Source organism: Macaca thibetana, chromosome 12 (genome assembly GCF_024542745.1).
Source record: "Macaca thibetana thibetana isolate TM-01 chromosome 12, ASM2454274v1, whole genome shotgun sequence".
NCBI lineage: Eukaryota > Metazoa > Chordata > Mammalia > Primates > Cercopithecidae > Macaca > Macaca thibetana.
In genome coordinates this window covers 110,664,182-110,691,251 of record NC_065589.1, presented here as the reverse complement: position 1 = coordinate 110,691,251, position 27,070 = coordinate 110,664,182, and the positions used below count along the sequence as shown (strand labels likewise).

The 27,070-nt window shown below is 42.7% G+C and overlaps 2 protein-coding genes across 6 annotated transcripts in view; both read right to left on the bottom strand.

The window, feature by feature from the left end:
- Nucleotides 1-13,967, bottom strand: part of LYPD1 (LY6/PLAUR domain containing 1) — a 30,256-nt gene extending 16,289 nt beyond the window's left edge. The window contains exons 1-3 of the mRNA XM_050751016.1: nucleotides 13,916-13,967; nucleotides 13,741-13,809; nucleotides 12,258-12,395 (exon numbers count right to left, since the gene is read on the bottom strand). Coding sequence (XP_050606973.1) covers nucleotides 12,258-12,395; nucleotides 13,741-13,809; nucleotides 13,916-13,967 — 259 coding nt within the window. The remainder of the gene's footprint in view (nucleotides 1-12,257; nucleotides 12,396-13,740; nucleotides 13,810-13,915) is intronic.
- Nucleotides 13,968-15,624: 1,657 nt separating this feature from the next.
- Nucleotides 15,625-27,070, bottom strand: part of NCKAP5 (NCK associated protein 5) — a 977,998-nt gene continuing 966,552 nt past the window's right edge. For all 5 annotated transcript variants that reach the window (XM_050750930.1, XM_050750926.1, XM_050750928.1 and 2 more), the window contains one exon: nucleotides 15,625-17,148. In XM_050750930.1, coding sequence (XP_050606887.1) covers nucleotides 17,132-17,148 — 17 coding nt within the window. In that variant the 3' untranslated portion in view covers nucleotides 15,625-17,131. The remainder of the gene's footprint in view (nucleotides 17,149-27,070) is intronic.

The window sequence follows — 27,070 nt, the reverse complement described above, 5'->3', positions numbered from 1 at the left end:
AATGCCTGTTTGGGTGTGACACTAATCTTTCCCTACTGGAAAAATAACCAACACTTACTGCACTACAGTGACGATTACATCACAGTAAGTATTCTATGCAGGACCAGGAACAGTTCCTCAAAGAAAACTGCTTGGGGAACGGGTAATTGGAATGAACTACAAGCATTTTCACTGAGCTCAAAGAAACTGCAAGAAAAAAGATCTTCGATTTGCATGCAAGTATTTTTTTTTCTCTGAAAGAACACTGTGTGAGAAATTTTGACATTCTCTGCATTCTAATGGAAACGACTTGGGAAGTAGAGGTTTATCTATACATTTGCCTCATTGCTGCCATGATAGGCACCGTTTGTCAGGAATAAAGAGAAAAGATCAAGAAAGTAGTTCTTTTCTGGAGAATTTTGTGCTCTGGCTCTTAAGTACTTTTGCTTTGCCATGAATGCGAATATTTTAAAGACCAAAAAAGCCCCCTCCATTTGAGTTGCAGATGGACACAGGAACCAAACAAGAATGCTAACAACTCATTTTAAAAAGGGAAAAAGAAAGCAAATGCCAAGTTCCACACTGCGCATCCATACTGATGTTGAGCCCATCTTGGCCTAGCTGGCAGAACTGACAATTGTGAATAATATTAAGGGGCTGCAGTGATCCCTAAGGGTAAAAATAAATGTGTTTGTTAAAACAACAGCCACGTCAACAATGAAATAGACATGAAACAAGATAACCCAAGAACACATTTGTTTTCCTTGTAACAGGGATGTGTTAAGTTCATTATTCAGAGGACTTTCATTACCCTTTCCAAAGATTTTTGGTGAGTTTAATTTTCGAGGCTGTTAACCACTGATGTCAACTTAATTATAGCAAGCAAACAACCAACCCATAATGTATGATGCCAATTGCTGGTTTTACTTTAGTCTTGCATTAGACTGGATTTCTTTGCTCATTTATAACTCTCTGAGGCAGGAAGGTTTTTGCGCAGTCACTTGCTTTCCCTCAGCTGGTGTCTTTGTTTTCCAGTTTGCCATGGGGGATTGAGGGAACAGATATTTATGATTATTATCTCAGTATTAACAGTGCCCTTCAATGATTTATGAAGCTGTGCTGTTGCATTTTTAACCTTGATGTCCTTCTGATTATTCTCAAATGGTAAGATTAACACAGTGGGGTCCGAAGATTCCTAATCAGTTTCTTGCATACAAATTCACCCAAATGTAGGGAAGACAGAGTCCTTGGTGGCATAACGACTTCCAGATGGAATGAACTGAGAACATCTAAGCACTTAACCCAAAGCACCCTTATATTTGTCACCATGAACATGATGTCCTCACGCTAAAATTTAATTATACATTTGTACCTCAGCATTCAGTGAACCAGAATTCTAGAACGTCATGTACATCTTGTGTTAAAGTTCAGGATAACATTTGTTAGTATTTGTTAGTATATGTGTTTCTTTTCTTCCAAAGGGTGACAGTGATCCAGCATGAAGGTCCTTTGACTATACATTTTGGTGTTCAATTTAGGTAAAATAATGGTGACTTTCGGGAAAGAAAATGATCCCTGTCATTTTTCCAGGGGTCCCTGGAGGCACTGTGTTGAATTTTTCCAATCTTGTGCATGGACTTCTCAAAAGGTGATCTGGCAGACAATCACAGTTGACCACTCAATCACTACCCTTATAGCTACTAGCGGCCATGAGACAGTGATCTGATCCGTGAAAGGTAAAGACAATTTTGGGCGGGGCGGGGGGGTACTTTGGAAACGCTTTTGTGTTCTCATTAAAAGGCAAAACTTATGACACAAGCTCTTTGGTGCTATCCCTTCCCTTGAACCTGAATATAGTGGTCATCTTGTGATCAAGAGGCAAACCTGAGGACAAACAGCCAATGTGCTTAGGGAAGTAAGAAGAAAAATGGAGAAAGCTTGGGTTTTTGATGACATCATTGGGCTGTGGGAGCAACCCCAAGATCACCTATGTAGACTATTTTGTTACATAAACAAGAAATGTCTTTATGGTTTGTGTCCCTGCTACTTACAGCTGAGAACATTCTTATGTGATACAGGAAGCAAGGTCTAGGGTGGAGGCAAGAACAGAAAGGACTGGGGCAGCAGTAAAAGCTGGTAAATTCTGTTAGAAAGTGTTGCCCCAGAGACTAATGAAGGGAGGGAAAATGCTTCTTGATGCCTAGGAGCTGTTGCAGCCATAGCTGTTTTGGCCTTCCACCCGAGGATGATGCCAGGTTTTGTCAATATCATGACAGTGATATTAATAATATTCAACAAAGGGGGCAAAAATACAAGCAATTAGTTGAATTCTTAGAGCCCAGTGAAAGAGAGTAAGGGCAAAGCAGACAGCAGGAGAGTACAAAGTTTGTTTGCTTCCCTTTGTGGTTTAATTTGCCCAAACTGAATGGTTTAGAAGTACATCCCCCAGCTGAAAGTCTAACTGCCTGTATCTTATGGAACATACCTGTGTGTATTTGTAACTTGCGTCTTCTGTGTGGGAGAGGACTAGGGGGCATAAAACCATGTGGGGGAATTTTCTTTCTTCCCAAGAGAGCTGATGACCAAGGCTGAATTCCCAGGGTAGCAGAGTTCCAGCTGAGGACTGGCCAGCAGTAACCCGGTCCCCCAGCTTCCTCGACCACCATATAAGCTGGTGTTGTCGAGGTGTGTGTGTGTGTGTGTGTGTGTTTCCTGAAAACACTCCTATTCAAAGCAAAGCCAGGTCAGCGTTAAAAGCAAGCTGACAAAAAGAACTATAAAACCAGGGGTGGATTACATTTCAGAGTGATTCCTTAAATTACAACTATCACTAACAGGCATTAGTCAGCTATTTCTAGTTTAACTAAAAAGTAAAAGTTATATTCATCTTGTCTTTATTCTACTTTTCCTCTTATGCTAAACATTTAAGCTCCTTCATTTCTGCTATAATATTTTGAAGTGGTGATAAATCTGTTTTAGCTTGAAACTTGTTTCTTCAATATACGCAGTCAGCAAATAGTTATTGCGTGTCTCCATACCAGTGAGTGTGTGTGTCTATGTAAGACAGAGGGAAGGTGATGTAGAGAAAGAAAAAGAGAGAGAGGGCGAGAGAGAGCCAACAGCATCCTTTCAGGATCGTGTACATAGAAATGAAATCTGTGAATGAAGCTGTAGTTCAATTTGATTAGGAAAATACACTCTAAAATAGAGAGGATGTGATGCCAGGCAAACTGAGCTGCTGGCTGGAGAACACTGAACAAAGATGAAATTGTTTCTGGATCTTAACCCACTCTTATGCAGAATGTCTCCTGACTGCTTTATCTCTCTTTCCCTTGTAAGAGTCAGCGACAGGCTGAGTGGAAAGTTGTCCTGCCTCTCAGAGAATGTTAACTCATCAGCCTCCAGGTGTAGCTCAGGCCTACTGGCTGCCTTTCCCTCTGAAGGCACACTCGAGAGAATCTTGAGCTGGCTTTGGAGCTGAGACCCCTTTGCACTCCCACTTTGTACGTCTTCACTGGGTGACAAACTAGTCAACCCGCTAGGCTCTAGCTATTTCTGAACAGGTTCTCTGAAGTTACTGGAGACCCAAGTGGTTTGCTAGATTTTGCATAAGCAATAAAATAGTGCATAAACCCCGTTGCCCAGAGTCACTTAATACACCTGCTTCTGCTGATGCTCTTTGAAGAAGCCTCCGTGGAGGGCATTGCAAACTGCTCTGCACATTCATATTCAACCCGTGTGCAGCATGCATGGACCACGGCAGGCTGAGAGCCGTGTGCCTGGCGCCACCCGCCTCCGGCACTGTCTCCAGTCATTCCACTGCGCTCACGAAGAAGTCCAAGAAATAGAAAAACATAAAAAGCTATTGTCCATGTCCAGTGAGAAATGAAATGCACTGGACCAAGTATCACAACTTCCTTAAAATAATACAACACTTTATCACATTTGCATCTGATCCTGCTCATGGTTTGCAAAGTCGTAAACCCCTTGAAATCAACAGCTTGAGTCATCGCTGCCCTGTTCTATTTAAACACATCCTTTTAAAAAAGCAATTTATTACAAACTCTCTATGGTTTCACCTTATCTAAAACACTTAATTCAGTCCATCTCCTGCTTTGCTTTGTAGTGTTGGAAGCAATCAGAAGATTGGAAGCAATTTACTAATAAGAGAACATGCCCTATAGCTCTGGCCTGTGAAAACAGTTTCTGAATCACAATGTAGCCACAGGTCAAATTCTAGAAAGAATTAATGGCACATCTCATAGTTCTTTTATTTGGCGGCTGATTCATTCCAGATGCGATTGAAAATCCTACGTTACAGGTATGGCCTCTTTTGGTGTTCCCAAGGTAGGAAACACATTGTCTACCACCAGCAACTTTGCTCCAGCTCCCTGAAATATAGTCACTTCTACCACCACGAAAACGACAAAGCAAGGAAGAATCCAGCTTAGTCTTCTAGGAAAACTTAACAGAGAAGAAAAGGTATGTCCCACAGTTAAAGGAGTGAGGCGTTCTGCCCACACAAAGACTGCAATCAAATGATTTGGTTTCGGGGACGAAAGCTAGACTCGTGCATAGACATGATATTCATTGTGGATGACCAAATCATGCCAGCATCTGATCTCCTTCACCAAAACCTTTCTCCAGAACCTCTTTCAACCTGCTTTACCCTCAAGCCTTCTCAAGGGAAGAGAGAGAAACGGACCTATCAAGATGCTTAAGTTCCCTGGGAAAGAAAACTCCTTTCTGTACCACAGTGTACTCTGTAAAGTGAAAAGTGTGGACCAGAGAGATTAGGGTGTCTTCTAGTCATAGAGGTGTGGGACTCTTGAGGGCTGTGGCCTAAGGGTGAGGCCGGATGTGGAGCTGGGCATTTGGGACCACCAACAGGGGCATCAGGAATAGCCTATCCATGTGCCTGAGGATCCCTGCGGTCAAAAGAAACTAATTCAAGACCTCCTCAAGGGAAAACAGATGAATTATATAATAGATGGGCAAGAATGGACAGTCCAGTGCATGGCACCAAACAGATGTTTGATGAACACCAACTCCTTTGCCGAAAGCTCACTGGAATGGCTTGCTCTTGGCACATGTTGTTACTTTAATTCAGCAAATTGGCTCATTGGCCAGTGGAGTTCTAAGACTCACAGCCATGCTGTATCCCATTCCATCTCATTCTATCCCATTCCATAAGGTAGGTTAGGTATCTGCCCCAGCAAGAGGAAGGACACATCTACCCACGGAATTAAAAAAAAAAAAAAAAAGCAAAATAAAAGTGGGAAGTGGTACGGATGAGCCATAAAACATGATCCTAAGCAAAAGCAGCCAGCCACAAAAGGCCACACAGTATGAGATTTCACTTACAGGAAATGTCCAGCATAGGCAAATCCGTACAAGCAGAAAGTAGATTAGTGGTTCCCAGGGGCTGGGAAAAGGGGAAAATGAGGGGTGACTACTAATAAAATAAAGTTTCTTTTGGAGTGATGTTCTTGAACTAGTGGTGATAGTTACACGTCTCTATGAATATACGAAAAACCACATAATGGGATACTTTAAAGGGTGAATTATATTTCAATAAAATTATTGTTAAAAATACAAAAAAAGAGGGAAAACATAGAAAATGGCACCATAGTGGAAAAAAAAACCCTGGAGAAGTGAAAGGTGCTTGAATTCCTGTCCCACTGGCTGTGTGATCTTGAGCAAATTGCTCAACCTTTCTGTGTCTTAGATTCATCAACTATCAAGTGGGGATATTATCTCTCTGTGAACCTTCTAAATTAACTATGAGGATACTACTCTTAGGAACTAAAGGCTGAATTCAAGGACTCCCTCATTCTGAGAAACATAGAAACAGTGTACGAAGTAACCTGTACTACAATATCTGGGCCACCCTTCAGAGGCAGGTATGGATAGTGAATGGGCAGCTCCTGGTGAGCATCCAAGACAGGTTTCCATGTCTAGCACTGGTTCCTTGAAGATGGTTATACTGACCATATTTCTCATTCTCTTGCTGTATCTCGCAAGAAAACAGGCAGCCTGTTTCCACATTTTACAAGGAGGGAGGCTAAGCGCCTGGGATATTAAGTAACCTCTTTCAAGTTACCAAATGTGAAGAACCTAGAACACAGGGGTTCTCTCCCCTAAGGGAGCAAAACACACTTTCCATTGGACAAGTGAAAAATAGGGGTTGAGATGTTGAGTCCTTTTGCACAGTGTGCTAACAAACCTTTGCTTAGTTTGGACAGTAGAACCTAAGTTGGGAAAAAAAGAAAAGAAGAAAGAAAAGAAGAAAGAAAAGAAAAGAAAAGAAAAGAAAAGAGGAGAGAAAGAAAGAGAAAAAGAGAAAGAAAGAAAGAAGGAAGGAAGGAAAGAAGGAAGGAAGGAAGGAAAGAAAGAAAGAAAGAAAGAGAAAGAGAAAGAAAGAAAGAAAAAGAAAAGAAAGAAAGAAAAAGAAAGAAAGAAAGAGAAAGAAAGGAGGGAGGGAGGGAGAGAGGGAGCGAGGGAGCGAGGGAGGGTACACTCTCTCTCAAAGACTGTAGATTCAGAATTTTTGTTTCAGGAGTAAGGGAGGCAGATTACCTTTTCAAAGTTCAAAGAAAATGGTATGTTTTGTTTTCATGCTTCGTTTCATTTTCACTTGGGAAAAATGCCCCAGCTTTGAAGCCTCTCTGTTTAAACTCATTAGGAAAACCATCAATGACAGAAGCTTTCATGCAATCGTAGTGGGAGGAATTAGTGTTATGGGAGAGCTGGATCAATCTTCAAATGTTTCATCTATGGAGATGGGAGGTCAGCACCGGCTGCTTGTTCAGCTGGAAAGTTAACATAAACAAATACTTCATTCACTGGAGGGTCCAAGGGAAAGGCATTTGATATTTCCCCTCTGAATACTTCCTCAGAAGGCACATGAAAGAGATGGTTGCTTCTTGAGAACTAAGTGGTCAACTGCTTGGCAAAATGTCTCACCTTGAAGAGCAAGGTGTTTGTTCTTTACTGTCTGGAAAGGAAAGGAGGTAGGGTTGTGAACATTCACGGAATAGAATCCCTTCCAGTGTAATTCCTAACTTCATTGAAGTTGACATGGAAACCTTTTTAGTGGAGCTGGTTTTAATATATGAAGATATATTTTTTGATATCCCAATCTATTTTAAAGTTTTTTGTTTTGTTTTGTTTTTGTTTTGTTTTGTTTTTGAGACAGAATCTCACTCTGTTGCCCAGGCTGGAGTGCAGTGGAGAGTAATCTCAGCTCACTGCAACTTCCGCCTCCTGGGTTCAAGCAATTCTCATGTCTCAGCCTCCTGAGTAGCTGGGATTACAGGCATGTGCCACCACGCCCAGCACATTTTTTGTAGTTTTAGTAGAGATGGGGTTTCACCATGTTGGCCAGGATGGTCTTGAACTCCCGACCTCAGGTGATCCACCCACCTCAGCTTCCCAAAGTGCTGGGATTACAGGTATGAGCCGCCATGCAAACAGCCTCATTTTAAAGTTTTTTAAGCTGTTGAAGTCTCCTTTGTCCAAGATAGAATGTGGAACTTTGGTTTTGTTTTTCACTTTATTCATAAAGCTATTCCATAGCCCATCTGATCGATTCAAAATGGGGTTAACAGTGAGAAATTAAGGACTGCAGATGGGATGTCTAAAAGAGAGCTAATAGGAGAGGCCTAGTAGGAGGAGGAGAGATGGACAAATGAGGGATGCTGGAAGATTAACAGAGACCCCTGCTACTTCTAACAACGTCGTTCTGCAAAAATAAAATAAAATAAAAATCTTAGAAAATGTTCTTCATGCCTACAACATAGCATGGATCAAGCAATTTGTGATCTCAGTATCTGTAAAGAATGACTCTATATTTATTTTTCTTACAAGCATTACATATGTGGGTATATGCAAATATATAGACAGGCAAAAATAGAAAGGTATATCTGCACACACAAATATATGAGTGTATGTGCGCGTGCACATGTGTGTGCACACAGGCATTTGAGCTCGAGTGCATGCACTCATCTGAAATAAAAGAATACAGGAATAAAGGGACTATGACATCGAATTGATTAGCAGCACTGGGCGTCATTCCTGCCAAGCCCATCCCAAGGCCAAACTAGAGCCTATTATTTTAGATCTTGGGGAAATTAAGCAGGCACAGACTTAAGAAAACATAGGCTGTGGTTAACTTTCCACTTCTTTCTACTAAGAGTGGATGACCAAGCATTTTTGCGACATTAGTCCTCTCTTGCTATCCCTTAGTTAGCTCATGAGAAAATAAGGTGTAAAACTAAACTATCCAAGGTATGAAGCCATCCCTGCCCAACTTAATGAGCAACTAACTAATCCAAAAGGAAAATAGCCATTACTTACACAGCCATAATGTAGATGCAACATGGCATATAAATCAGTAACTCTTGTATTGCAAAACAGACAAATAGATTAATGCATGTTGCAAAGGATGGGTGAAGAGATCGATTAGGTTACTGATTCAGACCATGAACTTTCTCTCAATATACTGCATTTAACTTTTAAATAAGGTTTAGGAGAACCTGTAACATTTTGCTCACTGACAGAGCTATATTTTACTAAGGGCAGAAATTGGCTAGTCTATAAAAATTAAATTATGCCCCTTTCACTGTATCTAGTCAAGAGGAAAAACTCTAATTACAAGATTGCACTGTCAAACAAATGCAAATGCACATTCTTTATTCCCTGGTTTCAAAATTCATACTAGAGGGGGCTTCTATTCTGAAATGAAAATCAATATTTGAAATATTTTGCAGAGTACAATGACAAGCAAGAGCAAAAGAAGTGTCATTATCAAGGGTGCTAGTAAATAGACACCAACTCATTAAGTGCAGAGCTGGTGAGAACAAGTCATTCGTTATGCAAATATTTAAATATCAATTAGTAAGGACAATGAAAGAAGTTGAAGTGAACCTTCCCTTCCCCACAGCCAGTAACTTATTATTCCAGAAATGACCAAACGGAACAAGAGTGGTGGATAATAATCTCAGCACCTAATAGGAATGCCACTCTGGGGAATAGGTAAAGGTTAATTTCAAACGTACTTCCCAGTCGAAAATTAAATCTACCTGCCTCAAAATTCATAAGAGCTGAGTTTGCAGACTTAGTCCAGAAACTGAAGGCCTACACATATTGCACGGCTGCTATTTTTTGGAAAGAGAACACCTTTCATTACTGCTTAATGTCAGACTGGCTTAGTTCATTAAATTTTCTTAGTTGATTTAAAGCCCTGGTTTTTCTATACCTATGAAAAAATGCCAGTCCACATAGTGCTCAAACTTAAAAGTCTCACTGGTTGGTTCTCAGATTCTTGACAATCCACTTCATGGCCTGTCTACCTGGACTGTTAGGTGAACTTGGTGGATATGAAAAATGGTCTAAACTCTTTGAACTTTGCCTGGACTATCTTTTCGGGCAGACCTGGCAGGATATTTTACGACATGCTGGCTGTGTTGTATTACAGCAAAGGTGCTGGCCAGGGAAGCAGGCTTCAAGCGCCTCTTAGTAACAGCTGGCTAGTGAACTTGGACCAGCATCTAATTTTTCTGGACCTTGCTGTCTTCCTCTATAACACAAAAAGGTTTGTCCCCAGATCAGTTCTCAACTCAGGTCACCCCAGAATCACTGGGAAGTTTATAAAAGACCCATGGCCAGATATACCACAGATTTATGAAACGGGCTTCTTTACGCAGAGACCCAGCCATGTGGAGTTGAACAAAACTCCCAGCAAGATTCCAACATGCATCTTTAACTAGGAGTCGCTGGGCTCTTTCAGCTCCAGTATGCTGAGATTCTCAGGATAACATACGTGATTGATCAAACTTAAAAGAAATTCTGACTTCAATTCTTAATAGCATCATTTAACAGGCATTACTTTCTCTGGAGTGGAGATGTTGACCATGTAATAGAATTACATGCTGACTGGCTGTGGCATGAGGAAACAAGATCTTGAAAGATGACCACCAGATTTCACAAGATTCTATATGTACAATCAAAAGAGAAAAGTCAGATGCCTCGGGCGCTCAACAAAAGTTAGCTCTTGTTACTATGATGATTATATTACAACTGTGTTCACTTAGAGTTTTAGATTTGCTCTCTATCCTTGTTGGCAAAAAATTAAATTGGTCCCTAATAAGTACATGGACATCAAAATGGAAGTGCCTTGGAGGTATGAGCCCCCCCTGGACATTGCTCTTTTGATGCAGAAACAGATCCATTTGGCTTGTTTCTATGGAGTTTAGGCTTAGAACGCCTTGCTTCCATGTGCACACACCCCGACCTAGCATCCTTCCCTTCATAACCTTTTCCTTTGAGTTCGTCAACTGCTTCTGTTTATCAAACTTCACAATTGAAACTGCCTTATTGATTCTGTCTCCACCTGTTGGGCTGTGACCTGTGGCCTGAGGGACCTGGTTTGGAGACAAGATGCCCACCTTGTCCGAGCTTACAGAAAACCAGCAACCTTAGGCCAGGCACGTGAAGACTAAGTTTCTGTGGATCAAATGGAAGTTAAAATGCCTCCTCTGCTTCTTTTAGAGTGGTTTTGAGGACAGAATGAAGCAAGATAAAAAACAGCACTTTGAAAATGGAGTGTGTGGTATTCATCTTAGACACACTTTTACAGAAGAAGAAATGTCTCTCAGAAAAAGAACCTCTTCTGACTCACATTTAGCTTACATCCCTTTCTCGACCATATCCTAGGTGAGAAAACATAACACCCAGGTAAGCAGTGGCCTTGTGGACTCTGAAGAAGTTCTTAACGTGTCCACAGTACATTCTCATTTTGTCTGGCTCTAAACTACTGTCTCAAGAAAGCTGCAAATATTTGAACGTAACAATAAAGTGTTAACAGTAATTCTGACTAAAATCACAGCAGTCCCTCTGGTAGAAAGGCAGTAAATTTTTTGCTCAGGTAAAACATAGGAAAGAAACACAAGTAGAAAAAAAACCCCATTTGTTCAAATTATCCCTATCAATCTTAACTGAAGAATTATCGCCAAGTTTGTTTTGTTTTGCATTATTAATAGCCCAAATCCCGTGTGCCAAAATGATGTTTACTCCATTTCTTGGGACAAGTTACCCTTGAGAGCCAGTATGTCTCAGGCTTCCCAGAAGAGTGATTTTGGTGCAACAAATAATGACCTATAAAATCAGCCCTCACAACTACACACACACCACAACACAGCACGGTGACAAGCTGGCATCTGCTTTCCACATAACCGTGAGGATAGCAATATGACATTTCCAGGCCCTTCTCTGAGAAGAAACAACTTTCCCAAGCGGTTGGCTTTAAAACTAGAGTCCTTGCATTGATTTGCCAGTGGGTAAAGGGAATCATATAACAGTTCTAATCACTTCGCCGGGTTCTGCAGGCAGTTCACAGAACTAAAGGGAAGTGGGGGCTTTGGCTCATTCAATATCAGCCATAAAGTTATGCTGTTTCCCATCTTTTCAATATCCTTAAAATGGCAACGTCTGTTTATGGTTCTGACCTTGAAACTGAAGTAACAGCTCCACCTATTTTCCCAAAGTTCCAGTTATAATTTGGGGAACTTTGAGTTCTAATAAGACAGCTGGGGTAGGGGGTTGGGGGACGGTTGGAAAGTTCTACCTCAGCGAGAAGACCCTTGGTCAGCTAGAGGGAGTAAGGGCTAGCCCACAAGACCCCTTGGTCCCTCCACAGGATGCTCAGGCCCTCTTCTCAGCCAGCCGGCAGCTAAGCTGGTAGGGCTGAGAACGGCATTCCTTTGAAAGATCTTGGCAATTTGTGCCTGGAAGTTGATGCATTAGTTCTAAAATTAAATAAAGATCCTGTAGTGTTCTTCAAGGAAATATGGTGTGCCTCTATGACAAAACACATTTTTCAAGCTCTGACCTCTGGGAACTTCAACTAGCTCCATATTTCAGGCTGACAATGCTCACAGGCTACTGTCTAGTTGCCCAAGCCGGGGCTGGTTAGCCATCTATTTTCTATCTCCATCAGCTTTTAGCATAGGGAGGTGAAGAGAGTAAATAAAAAGAGGAGAGCCACTAATTTAAATGCACTTCCCCTCCCAAGACCCTTGGGGAGAAGCCCTGGTAATTAATGAGATTAAAGTAACTTGGAACTCTTCATTTTCCCAGCACTGTAAAAGTAAATCTGCGATAACCAGTGTGTGGGCATTAAATCAAAGTCAGTCCTTTTTCCTGTTATTTAATGGCCCCCTCACTCCCACCCCAGAGCCCAGGCTTAAGAGCGACGGGGAGGGCTGCCAGGCTCTTACCGGCACTTTGCTCCATCACTTCTTTCTGACACATGTCTTGAACGTTCACCGTGCAATTCACGATGAACTCAGGGGAGGAGCAGTCGTTGTTCAGCTGGAATTCTTCACACTGGTAGCACTGGATTTGCAGCGCAAAGCCTGCGAGACAGACGCAGTCGGGTTCAGATCCGGCCCCCACAGAGCCCACCCCGGAAATCACGACCATCCCATACCCTAGAGCGCGGCGGCTCCCGGCCTCTGGGAGGCTTGGGGCTCTGCACTCCTGGGTCTCCGGGTAGGGCCAGATGTGGCTGAAACCGGCAGGGGGCGGCGCCGGTACCTAGGGTCCTTTAGGACAAAATGGAATAGTGCCCGCCACCTCTGGACCCCGGTTCTAGACACGAAGAGCCCATTCAACACCACCCCAGGCCTTTTCCCAAGAAGTTGAAAGGAGGGTGGGGATGGTACCACCCGAAGAGCGAAGTAGCTCTGGAGACGTGCGTTAGCTCCAGCCAAAGCCAAAGGATTTGCCTAATTGCTAATTGGTTACAAATTACTTAATTACTATTTTGGCACCATTCGTGATTACATTCGCAGACGTCGTTTCAGTTTTTATTTATTTAATTTTTAAAGTCAGCGTTTCTGTGCCAGGGCTCTGAGGATCCCTGAGCGACCACCTGGGAACAAGGGTGGAGGTGCCAGACGCCAAGTGCTGTTGCGCCGCAAGTCCCGGAGCCCGGGTCTGCGGCCCTTCCCCAGGGCCGTCCCCGCGGCGACCCGGGTGGCCACAGAGGGTGGGAGAGGGCGTTTGTGAGAGCGCGCACCCTGGATCACGACCCCGCGGCCCTTTCTTCCAGGCCCCGGCTCTCAGGGCAACCGTTCGGCTAGGGTGGGTGGTCGGGGTCCCAGCTCTGCAGAGCTTAGTCGGGAGCCAGTAGGCGAACTGGAGAGAGGACGCGAGACCTTTGCGCCTCTGGTGGCTTCAGCCTGGCTGTTCTCGGTGTACGCGCTCCTGTCTAGACCCAGCTGCCCGCGCTCCCGCTGCCCCACATCTATCGCACTCCGAGCGCAGCAACCTAGCTTCAGCGCGGCCGCAGGCTGCCTAGCGCGCGGCTCACCTGTCGGCGGCGCCACTCTCACGGGGTGCCGGAGGCGCCAGACAACTTGGCAGGGTTCGGGAGATGTCGCCCCCTCTCCCTCGCCGAGACCTCAGCACGGCTCGGACCCTCCCTCCTCCCAAGCCCAGCTTCTGCAGACCGTGCAGCCCGAGAAGCTGTAGCCCGGAGTCCGGCGAACCCGCCGCTCCCGGCTCTCCTCCTGCAGCGCGGGACTTGGACACTTTCCCAGCCTCGCGCCCCGGGGCACCAGTCGCCGCCGCCCAACTCCCGCTGGGCAGCCCCAGGGCAGGGCTGGCCCCGAGGTGGGCGCCTTGGGGGCAAAAGGGCTGGCTGGTAGATGGACTGTGCGCACCTGGCGCCGGCTGCTGGCCTCTGGGCATTCTCACCTGGAAGCAAGAACAATCCGCAAAAAGTTGCCGCGATGCCTAGGACCCACATTCTCCCGGAGTCCCGGGACCGGGAGCGGGTAGGCGCATCAGAGGAGGCGACCGCAGCGGAGGCTGCCCCGGCTGCAGCGGCTGTGGCTGCCGAGGCTGCTGTGGCCCACGCTGCTGCCGCCGAGACGACGGTCGTAGCTTAGAGGAGCCGCAGGTGCCGCTCGCGGCGCCTGCATCGCCCGCGCTCCGGCTCCTGGCTGCGGGTCTCCGCTCCTCCCGCTCGCGCTGCCGGGCCAAGCACCGCGCCTCCGGAGTTGGCGGCTGAGACTGAAGGAACTACTGGCGATCCGGAGCACCCACAAAAGTCTCGCCTTTTCTCCCCACCTCCCACTCCAGGCACCACGTGACGGCTGCCGAGTTGGGGTGGGGGTGGCGGGCGGGGAAAGCTGGGACCGTCTCTCTACATCCCCACCCCCTTCCTGTCTTCCTCTTCTCCCGCCTCCGCACGTTCCTGGGAAAGGGGCGCCGGGGGGGGGGGGGGCGGGAGAGGACTGGTAGTTTTCTGAGGTGAAGAGGCTGGAGATTGGGGGAGCGGCGGGGAGGGCGCAGCAGGTGCCGTGGGGACCTGCCGGGTGCGGACTAGGGTCTGAGGACTGCGTGCCCGGCTGACCCTTCGCATATAGGGACGCGGCCTCCCCACTCCACGTCCTCTGCGCCTTCCAGGACTGGTCAGCCCACACCGCTGAGGCGGTCCCACTGCGGGCCGCTGGAGCCTGGCGCCCCGGGAGGCTGACAGGAGGGGCGCACGTTCCCGTGCGCCTGGCAAAGTTCCACGCTCGCAGGCTCCCTAGGGTGTCCTGTGCAGCTGTGCCCCCTCTTCCTCCGAGGCCTTCTGTCAAGAACCAGCTCGGCATGGCCAGTCTGGATGGGGGTGTGGTGGGGACACTGCCTTGACTGTCGCACTTGCCCGGGCCGCCCTCCCTTCTCCCGCCTGCGCGCACCGCTGGAGGGTGCGTTGACACCGCGCTGGTCGCCTAACCTAGGAGAACGCCGTCCCGGTGACACCTGCCGTGAGGTCCCACCAGAAAGCAAATCAGGGTAAAGAAGAGGGTTGCTCTCCTCCATTCCTTGTCGCCAAAACGCCGACCGGCTCCATCCTGTTTTCTCCAAAGCCACCGATTATTAGTACATACTCCCACGTCCTCTCCCGGAAGGCCATCCCAGCCTCGGACTCGGCCTCTGGCTTCTCCCCACACCCCTGAAATTCCAATTCTTTCCGCAAAGTCCAAGTGACCCACCTTGCGTACTCCCGGGGATGCCCCGGTGCTATCTTCGCCTTTCTTCCCGAGCCTTGCAGCAGGTGTTGCGGGAGACCGCTTGCCCGCCGGAGTGCGTTGGTGCCCCCGCCCCCAATCCGCACATTCCCACCCCCTTTCCCCACATCCTTAGGGAGCGTCCATTTCCGTGGAAATCGCCTCCTAAGCTTTGCCCCTTTTCACCCTTTTCTCCCGCGGCCACTTCTTGGGGCAGCTCTCTCCGGCCGGGACGCTGATCATTTATTTCTGCATCCTCCCAGCTGAGCTGGTCTGGAAAGGAGCTTAAATGACTTGCTTTGTAATTCCTTTGCAGAGATCGCTCCATGTCTGCCTCGGGCTCCTTCTCTCCCTCCCTCCCCCCTTCTTTCATTTCTATTTGGTTAACCCCTCGGGGAGACTGAACTGCTTTGACCATTACTCACCTGTCTGCAGACTCTGATCTTACAATTGGCTAAATTACTATCTCTAGGGCAAAAGGGCCAGTTTATTTATTCCTTCGGGGAACCCATCGGAAGAGCACGTGTGAGTCATGATTCAAGTAACTGGGCCAAAAGGTCCTTGAGCAAGTTATTTTCAGTTTTCAGAGGGTGCAATTGTGATATAACTTTTATTCAGAAAGGAAACAAAAGGATTTTTTAAAGTCTGAAAGACAAAGACATTTTACATAATTTTCATTTAAGATAAAACAAATTGCACAAATTAACCAAATAACACTGATCATACAATACTCTTTAAAGAAACAATTATGTGCTAAAGTAGCCATATAGATCCTAAAAATATTTCTATTGTGCCTAGTTTACAAGCTCCTGTACATAAGCAATTATAAATAGTTCACATCTAGAAAAAATACACATAACCTTTAAAATAGAATTTATCCTTACATATAAACAGTCTTTGTAGAAAAAAAGGATATTAAAAAGAATTCTTCGTAGCACCATTAATTTTATTTTTAAAAGTGAACACTGCAAATAGAAATTTGCTTTCATTTTTAGAGTGCCCAGATTTTAATAAAAAGAGCAAGAAGATAAAAATCAAATAACAGGATCATAGAGAAGCACTAAGTAGAAGACAATCTAAAGAAATGTCTGGAAGGAAAAACTGTTATTGGGAATAAAATTCGGTCATTTCTGATACAATGACACACTCCCAATCAGTGTCCACACTTTAGGACCCTTTTCATTTTTCAGCAGAAGCAGAATTACACTGATTACTGTCACCTGAATCTCTGGCAACGAATCTGAAATTGCACTAAAATGAACATTTCTATCAAATTGAGATTTATGAGATGGAGATGAGGAGGAAAGAACCCTCTAGTTTTTTGGCAGGCCCTGTTGTAGGTTTACAGAGTGTACCCACAAACAATTTGAGGACCAGGACAATGAACATCACGAAAACTTCAGTTGGGATTTTAAAAAATATATATTATCATCAACTTCTAAGACTTAGTACATTATTTCAAGAGCATGGCGCTGATTCCATTTATTGCTGTCTTTTTTTTTTTTTTGCTACAAATATAATTTCTCTTCCAAAAAATTTACAACTTCTGTACAAATATTCAAAAAAAGTGCAAAATTAAGGATTCTGTATCATAGGTGTGTTTACGCTTAATCCTCTTGAAACACAATAAATGGAGTCTATCTTTATTGCCCTGTCAGAGATATGAGCTCTGGTGGGTTGCCTGCTGTGAATTTGACAATGAAGGTTCTGGTACTGCAATAGTTTATTATTGTCATCTCTACCAAGCAGCGCACCCCCGCCACCCCCCCGCCCTCATTTCTTAAGCGCTCCAGTCCCAGCTCACTAAGGGAAGAGAAGTCCTTTATACATCATTTGAACCCTGACTGGCACAGGAAGAGAAGCTATCATATAAAGAATCACTCAGAGATTCCAAGTTGTCTACCCCAGGCCTATCTGAACTACTCAAGGATGTCTCTTCATTTTTTTCTTTTTCTTCCTTCTGTCCTTCAACCTTGTTCAGAGAGTTCTTCTCCTTTTCTAATAAAATCACAGTATTGCTGTGAAATTTATTGAATGACTCCAGGGAAATTTTCGATAATCTATTCTCGGGATCGTCTTTTGTTTCTTCAAGTTGTTTCAATTTCTGCAATAAAAAGAAGAAAATATTAGAAACATATTTCTTTGGAAAATCAAGTTATTCTATCTAATATTCAATTATTGTCTGTACAAAGTACAGTTTAAAGGGATAGAGAAAACCTACAAGTCTTTAACAATCTTCTAGTATAATTAAATGTAATAATAAAGCCAATTTTAGGGATAAATCAGGACTTTAATCATTTTACTGAGATAAATAGGTCCCAATTTGCAAACCAGTTAAGTGCCACTTAATTTCATTTTAAATGGATCCATTTGAAATTTGTTCAGGTAAAGTGCCTTGTTTTTCTTCATCAAAGTTTCAAACTCCTCTCTTTCCTTGCTAACTATTAGTTGTACTTTTTCTGAATATGAGTAGGGATTGAATTTCAGCCAGAAGTTATGGTAATTTTTTTTTTTTTTAAAGAAGACGTAAAAATCCCTTAACTTGCCATTTTCGAATACATGTTAAGCTTGTTAGAAGCATTGCCATTTTGGTATTTTGTCCCTTTATGGGACTTAAGATATTTGAAAGAGATCTCCAGGTTTTTGGGTGTAGATCCCTGAAGGCCCAAGGGCTTAAAAATTAAAGTGGCAGGTGAACAGCTGAGTAACCCCTCTGCTCCAGAAGGTCTAGTAATACCAGTTTACACTGGGATATTACTGTTATGAAAACCCTGTGTGATATTATAAACCACCGCAACCAAATTCAATAATTATTATAGGTAAACCCTGTAAACATAAATATATTCGGTTGCTCAGTTGGCTCCCAAGGGCTAAGGTGAGGACAGAGGGAGGCACCGATGCCACAATGACAAGAACAGATGTGTAAAAGTGTCTACAATGTTTCTCATCTTCTTTTCCTCTTTCCAGCAGAAATTCCATCCAAACGCAAGAAAGAAGCAGGCCCAGGGGCTTAGAGATGATGGTAAGTGTTACCATTTATTAAGCATTCACTAGGTAAAAGACACTTAACAGATCCTATCAGCTGTTTCACAAACCTGCAAGGTAAACATCCCCATTTTAACTAGAAAGCGCGCAAGGCTCAGAGTGACAGCGATCTTTGCCAAAGGTTGCCCAGCAAGTGGCAGAGAACAGGATTTGAATTTCTGTCTGGCTGCCTTCCATGCTCTTGTTCTTTCCATTAAACCATGTTCTTACGTAATAAAGGACAAAATGTCCTGTTTTCCATTTTGTTACCCAAAAATTCCACTTAAATAACTTGCCAAACCGTCTCTCACATGTGCAGTTCTGCTGTGCACCATGCTCCCCACCCCCAACATTGTTATGCTGGACTTACAAGGTTGCAATGAGGAAACTGTGTTTTGATCGGGGAAAATAGAGTCAAAGCCTATGGATTCTCACATGCTAAATATTTAACAGAAGGAGAAGACAGAGATGGAAGTGGATGGCTTCTGTGTTCCAAGAGCAGACACGGGCAGAATTTCTCTGCTATAGGAAATGGTATAATTCTACGGGAAGATTTGAAAATCATCCTAGATCTCGTGCTTATTTCATTATACTATTAACGTGCAGAAGCATTACTCACGGAGCTAATTTTCAATCTCAAACAGCTACCCTGAAACCAGAGGCAGGCTAAGGAACAGACTCCTAGCTGATTACAGAAAAGTGGCTCCATAATTAGAAATAACTCCATCCAAGGGCCCCTTTTAATACTATGCCAATTTGCCTACATTTACCAAATGTAGGTAAATAAAGGGCATTCAATGCAATTTTCTCTTTACCTGGATGTCTTCTCCCTTTTTCTTCATTTAAGAACCACAAGTATTTTTCTTACCTATTTCTCATCTATGTGGATCTCAAATTCATTCAACACACACTCATTAGAGAAGCTACTGCAAGGCAGGCTGAAGGCTTTGGTACTGAGGATACACAGCTGAATAAAACTGTGCCCTGCAGGGGATCGTTGAGGCCCCGAGGGCAGACAGGCTGAGCTTCAATCCCAGCTTGGCCCTTTCATGGGCTGAGTGCTACAAGCATCCTTCTTCAGGTGTAAAATGGTGATAAGACACATCTTTATTTCAGGATTGCAATACGTATTAGAAATAAAGAACTTTAAAGCTCTGGCAGAGAGTAGTAGGTGCACAGTAAATGTAAGGCTGGATTCTTATTCTAGAATGGTGGTTCTCCAAGTGGGTTCCCCAGACCAGCAACATCAAAATCACCAAGGAATCTGCTAGAAATGCAAGTTCCTGGATCCCACCTAGACCTACTACATCAGAAACTCCGAGGGCCAGCCATCAGTTTTTAACAAGATGACCAGGTGATTCTGATACATACTGAAATGTGAGACCCACTGGTCTAGAAGAACATGCGCCCTGGCGGGAAGACAGACAGGTGGAAAGTATAATTCGTTGTGAAATGGTGGACTATGGAAAGAGTTAATTGCCATTAAAACACTCGCTGTCATCAGGTTTTCAAATGTTTCAGGCTTGCAGATTTGTTGCTTCAGTTAATTATAACAAAGAAAACCTACACCTGACAGGGAGGTTATAGAAATGAAAGAAGGGACCATTATTATTATTATTATTTTAAAAAAAGCAAACAAGAAACATGACCTTCTCAGGCTTCCTTTTATTTTTAGAGTTTTGATGAAAAGTGAGTGCAGACATATTACTTGACTGTAAAAACAACATCCGTGCAAAAGTGACCATAGGGGCCAACTAGCTTTCAGCCTCCAGGCAGAGCAGTCATAAGGAGTGGTGAGGGCGGCAGCCAGCTCAGGAGCATGTGCTGGATCTAAAGGCAGTAGCAGCTACTTAGATCTAGCTGTGCAGAAATGTGGGTGCGGATCTTTTGATTTCAAAGGTGAGGAGAGACATCTAGATCAATATTTGCTTATATTTAAAATTCACTGGCTTTTAATTATTGGCTCACATTTAAAGAAAACAATCACAAAATACCCAGTATGCATACTAAATTGAAATATTTGCACTGTTTGAGATTCTGAGCCAGGGATGTTGTTTTATTTATTTATTTTTTTTACAGTGTCCTACCTTGCCTCCTCCACTCCCCTATTCCGCTTCCCCCGGCTTTCTTTTCAAAGGCCTAGTCCAATGCTAAATCATCAGTAGTTTCTTAACGGAGACTTCCCCTAGCATCAGAAGAGTCTTAACTATGTCTTTGGGCTCCTCAAGTGGTTCTGCCAGCTAAGAATAAAAGCACTAAAGTGGCTTACTTTTACCGAACCTCAATATTATCTTGTCAGATCTCAGATATTTTAAAAATTTTGTAGTTGAATAACATTTAGATTTAACATATAAGGAGGGATTGAGGTGAAACAATCATGTGTTAATGATCTATCTGGCACATGATAACAAAATAATGCACATCAGTTTGCAGCAACTATATGTGAAAGTGCTTTGCAAACTAATCATGGTCCTAACAGTTACCATTTAACAGTGTGTGTTCTGTGGAGACACCCTGCTAAGCATAGTGCAGAGATTATATGTTTCCATCCTCGCATGAATTCTACAGGGTGGGTGCCATTAGTATCTCCATTTACAGGCAACCAAGGCTTGAGGAAGGTAAGTGGCTTGTTTAAGGTCCTGTAGCAGTGTGGGATGGACTTTGGATTTAGATCTAGGCCATCTACCTGCAGAGATGAAGCTCTCAACTTTCATCTTGGAAAAGTACTTTATGAATATTAGACAATATTACCTTTAAGGGAAGCATCTGAAATAGCAATTACGGATCAAAAACAATAATGATAGATCCAGTGAAGATTAGTGTTTGACGAGAATTGTGTAGGTTCCATAAAACATTGCCAATTCCTTCCTGTGTTGTGCTTCATCAGAATGATGATGAAATTAATATACTACATCTGTCACCTATAGGTGGCAACAGTTGTACAGATGACTTTTTGGTGGATTTTTTTTTTTTTTTTTTTTTAACTGCACTTGGGAATAAAAGTAGGACTAAACAGGCAAGATGAAAATACATTTTCAAGTTTAAATAAATAGCTTTGCATGTTCTTAAAATATTTTCCTGCCTTTAGTGTAACCATGGAATTATTAGTGATAATTCGAGCAAGAAGTATATAGTGATATATTCTTCAGAAATCTCTTGAGAATTAGACCTTTATTAATTTAACTCCTTGTAGTCAAGCAGTCATTCAATCAAACCTATCTACTATGTGACTAGCTTTGTGCAAATACTCTTGTGGTCTTGATTCTCAGAGGAAGTTTTATAGAAGAGGATGCTCTTGGAATGGTTTTGAAGGGCAAATAGGATTGAAATATACAGCAAGGAGGAGGGAGGGCATTCCAATAAATATCCATCTATTATGCCCCTATTGCATCTGTACAACACTGTGTAGTATACTTCAGGACCAGGAGTTGCCCAGAGGGTAATCCTCCCTTTGGGGATTCTGTAGTAGACAATTAATCACTATAAAGAGAAATAGAGACATGCCTACCCCAAGACGTTCTAGGAAACTCAACCAGACTCATGAAAGTATCAGCCAGTATGTGGGTTATAAAAAGCTTTGACTTCCAAACCACGTTCTCATCTATGATCTCACTTTGCTCTTCCATCAGCCTGGAAGGTCAGGGTGGCCAGAGTCAACTGTACTTTCCATGTGATATTTATGGAATCTGTGATTCACACAGATTCAAATCCAAGTGAAATTAGGCCTGAAAACTTAGTTTTCTGATTTTTCACACAAAAATTCACAGCAGCTTTTTTTCCCCTAACAGTTCACAATAGTCATGAAGTAGAGATTTCTGACTAGAGCAATATCCTGAACACCAAGAAGGATAAAACTGGAGGAGATATGGACCCTTGCCATAAGGAAGAGGTGGAAAACATATAAGGTGATACAGAAAAACTCAAGTGATAAACTAGCAAAAAATATATGCATGATGGTATCAGCTTCAAAGAGATACATGTTATGTGTATACAGCCAGAAACTCCTGTCCATGGTAGAGGAGAACAAGCAGCAAATTCATGAAATAGTGCAATCAATTATTATTCTATGATAAATGCTACTCCTTCATTATTTCAAATACATTTCCATCCTTTGATTATATCTTAAAAATATTGGTCAGTATATCTACTGTAAATGTCAGGAAGAGATCAAATCTATTTGTGAAATTCAAATGCAGCATCATTCCTCAGCTGGGCACTAACATTTACATTGAGGATTGGAGGCTCTTAGCACAAGTTAATGCAAACAGGACTTTAATCAACATAATTTCTTATTTCTCTATTGCTATAGAGATTCACTGCCAATGGATCAAGAAAACATGTGGTAGGAAAATAGCCCTATTTATAAAGTGTTTTTACTACGAGTCAGGTACTGGGTTGAATGCACTGCATGAGTTATCTCATTTAATCCTAACAGCAAGCCTATGAGATAGCACCATTATCATCCCCATTATACAAATGAGAAAATGCAGACAGAGAGGTCTAAATGTTAGTCCACATATATGTGGCTAATAAGTTAGGCAATCAGGATTTGAGCAGAAACAGTCTGACTACAGGACTTGGGATCTTAATCACTGTATATTACCTCAGTATTTAAAAACCAGCGTGCAATTCCTGACATTGTGCTAATTAGTTGTGTAAACCCTCTGACCCTTAGTTTCTTCCCATTAAAGGTTTTTTGAATCTTCCCAGTCTATAAAGCTCTGTTACTCTAAAATATTCTTAATTGGATGTGTTCTGGGGGCCTATTATTGGAATTTGAGGTGGCACAATAACCAACCCGAACACCCCTCTTCCCCACCTTAGTTCTCAATGACTTAAAAAATAAAAGAAAAAGGCTGATGGGAGGCCAAAAGATCAGTTTTACCAGCAGAAAGTTTGATTGGAGAACAAGGTTTCCATCTGTAAAGAAGTGGGTTTCCTAACACTGATCCCAAGAAATAGACAAGTTTAGTGATCAGCAGCCCTGGGCTGGGAAACAAGTGTCTTCCTGTAAAAACTACAGCATGAAGGAACAGAACAGAATTTTGTGCTTCTGACGGTCTGATTCCAGAGGGAGGCTGGGAAGTGCAAGAAGTGGGGAGCAGCACTTGCAGTTCCCTTCCTCAACTTGCTAGGCAAGTCAGTCCCTCATTCCCTGGGAGAAGTGAATAAGGGGGCCCAGAGATTCCAGGAGGGTTACCCTAAGAAGCTCCTTCCACGTGGAAACATTCAAAATTGAGAAGAAGGTGTACAAGGCGTCCCCTACTACCACCCAACATCTCTCATTACGTATTACGTATGATGCAGATTTTAACTAGATAGTCATACATGGATGAAGACCAAGAAGATGCAGGAAAATTCTGGTGCTGCAGGGAGTTAGTTTGTGCAGCGAGGCCTCTCTGTGGGCAAAGAAATAGGAAGGAGGTGATCCAGCAGGTGTGAAAGATGGCAGAGCTTCCGTTTGGAAGCAAATAAATGAAGTCTAAGAGACAGTCTGTTTAATCAAGGGTTTTGGGTAGAAGCTGAACATGTGATTTACCCCATCCCTTTACTCACGAACAAATCTTGAGCACTGGGAAGATGGATTCAGGGAAGAGTTTTATGTTATGTTCTTGCTGTGGGAATGGGGAGGAGGTATTTTAATCCAAGGTCTCTTAGTTGAAGTCTTGTGCACATCTCAAAGTCTATGTTAAGTGCTATTTGCGAGGGGCAGGCCAACCTCAAGGGAAAAGACGCAGCTCAAGTCATTTCTCTTTTCTCAGAGGCACTAGTTAATCTCTTCCTTAATGCCACCTCTTACTGCATTCCTGGTGAAGCTACTTTCTAGATGAGACATAAAAATAGATAGAATGACCTTTGGTGATCACTAGAGACCCCTCCACACTTTTCTCAAGAGTTGTGATATTAACCCTGTTAACCTGGTCAAATTCTAACTTTGATAATTACTTTCTCCTGGTGCTCAGTTCCCTCTGTTACCTCAACTGGACACATTACTCTTCACTTGCCCTTCTGAAAAATTAATGTGACGCATTGGTAATAGAGGACCACTCTCTCCCTCCAACCACACTCCGGGAGATGTGATTTGGCACTTGGGGGCACTCTGTTTTCTTACTGGGGTCCTAGAGATTCTTCAGTATCCTCAGGGCAAACAGATTTTATTAGGTGAAAGAGTAATTTTCAGCAGAGATGTGCTTTTATGACTATATTAACTGTATTGCTGTCCTTTACTGTGATCGATGGCTTTCAATGACCTCTCCTGGAACCCCTGAACCCAGAGGGGGAAAATGAACTTACTTTTTGAGAAAAAGAGCAAGCAGACAGAAGGTCAGTGGGAAGCTTAGGGTTGTTAGAAAATAATACACCTTGTGGAAAGGAAAATGATGCATTTTGAAGATAAACAATGGCCACAAAGGACATTTAAACACTAGATCAAGAGTACTGAAGGAAAGAGAAGTCATTTTATCAGTGATGAGATACATCCCCATATATGGAAAATGGGGGAAAGGTGGGAGGAGATGTCCCTTAGGAGGAAGATAAAGTAGCAGGAAGATAACCACAAATTTGCTTATGGAATAGAAAGGCATCTGGGAAGAGGAAAGGCGTGTAAATTGGGGTAAAATTCTTACATGAACACGTAAAACATTTGTGATTTCTGCAAACTCTGATGTAGCATCATCATTTCCAATGCCCATTTGAAAATTTGGATTTTCTGGTTTCCAGGGGGTGAACAGATCCACAAAGATAATTTAAAACATAGGTTGACTGCCTCTAATAATGCTTCAGATTTGATGAGTTGGGGTCAATTTCTCCAAAAGTAAAATGTGCACAATTTTCTGATGATCCAGAATTGGGCAAACAAGACAGCGCATTGCTATCAGTCGGCGTAAGCAGCTTAACTAACTGGAACATGTTTCTCTGTGTTGTTAGATTCCTATTTCTTCTAGTGCAGTAATATTAATTACATAATTTATGCAGGAATGAGAATTGAGCAGTTCCTAAGAACTTCTAAATCTGTTCAAGTAAGGTTAAGAATTTCAGCTGACAAGAGTGAGGGCATCGAGATTTTCTGCTTTTAATTTATATATACCATTAAGAGTAAAAATAAATATATATACTATTCACTTGACTTAAAAGATTGATTAGCCTTTTGTTTTTTTACTACCCTTTCCATCATTTTATGTCTTAAATATGTCTTAAACCTGTCTGTTCAGCAAGCTGGGCCATGGCAGGCTTAGATGTCACTGTGCTTGTAGCATAAAAAGTCCATGAACTTTTGTCAGATGAAAATGCAGCATTCACTTATGTATTATAACATGATAATCCTATGTTTTAACTTTGGAGTGATAGATTTTTGACTGTTTGTAAAAGAAAAAAAAATATATATATTTTTTTGTGAATCAGGTGAATATAAAAAAAGCTTATATTACTATTTTTCCCATGGAAGTTCTCCTTCCAAAAGAAAATCTCCATTAGAGATTGGTGGACATCATAAAATTATACCTGAAAGTGCTAAGTTTTTATGAGGTATGTTGTGAGTGCCAAAGCTAGGGAAAAACATTCTATGCTATTCATTAACCTATATAAATAACTAGATGACCTGGAATTACTTCCAACAGAGTTTGGTAGGCCATTTAGGAGCCACAATGCATTATGGCACCCAATTTATTAGGCACTTTACAACAGCCGTGGAATTAAATGGGACTGCAAGCTAAGGTTCATCCAGGAACATGCTGATATTGGAGGATGCAAGAATGTTTGCTCCACTGATGTGTGATTCATTTCCTACTGCAATTCATGTTTTAGGTCAAGAGCTGGTCAGCTTTTCATTTGGATAAAGTTATTTGACATATTGAATCCTGAGAGCCAGGACAATTCAGAATTGGAACAAATTTATTGATCCTTATTCTGAAAAGAAGAATTTTTTTTTTTTTTTTTTTGTGGTGGGAATTGTTTTAAAGATTCTTTCAACAGTCAATTCTGTGTTGCACTCTAGTTTATGGCAACAACTGTAGGATGCTCTTAATGGCCACTACCCGGGAAGCACTGGGGTCCTAGAATGAGGAGACATGCTGGTGGAGAGGTTGCCGATGGGAATCTGCTTCCATTCTGGATTCCATCCCTTGCCCTACCACAATATGACAGTGACACCACTTCAACTCTGTACCCAGATTGTAATGAATACTTAAATAGGGAGTCTGCTGTTCCTGCCACATCATTTGTTTATTCTTCAGATATTTACCAAGTACCTACAATGTACCAGAAAGTATTCTAGATAGTACAGATACAGTAGTGTATGAGAAAAGTCACATGGAGTACACATTAAGGACTCTTTAATATGAAGTAAATATGGAACAAAGCATCAGATACACCGGAAAGTGAGTCCCTGAAAACTACCTCGTTGAGTTAGAATCATCTACCCAGTCTGCTCGTTGGTCTAATAATTGCACCTAGAACACAAATATTCTGTCAAACTCAGAGTTGTGGATGTGCCCACCCCAATGGTATTTTTGGAATAACTCCCTGGATTTTCTAAAGCTTCTTTGGATCTTCTTCCATTTTCAGTCTGTAACATCATTTAGGCAGATTTTTTTCATAGGTTAACTAGTTACTATTTACACTCACCTTTCTTAACCTTTCTGAGTCTAATGACTTTCTGAATTTGACATGTTTAAATCAGAATTTCTTTCTTTTTACTTTTTTTTTTTTTTTTTTTTTTTTAGGAGACAGAGTCTCTCTCTGTCACCCAGTCTGGAATGCAGTGGTGTCATCTCGGCTCACTTCAACCTCTGCCTCCCGGTTCAGCAATTCTCCTGCCTCAGCCTCCCAAGTAGCTGGGATTACAGGCTTGCACCTCCATGCCTGGCTAATTTTTGTATTTTTAGTAGAGATGGGGTTTCACCACGTTGGCCAGGCTGGTTTCGAACACCTGACCTCAGGTGATCCACCTATCTCAACTTCCCAAAGTGCTGGGATTACAGCCGTGAACCACCGCAGAAAGCCTA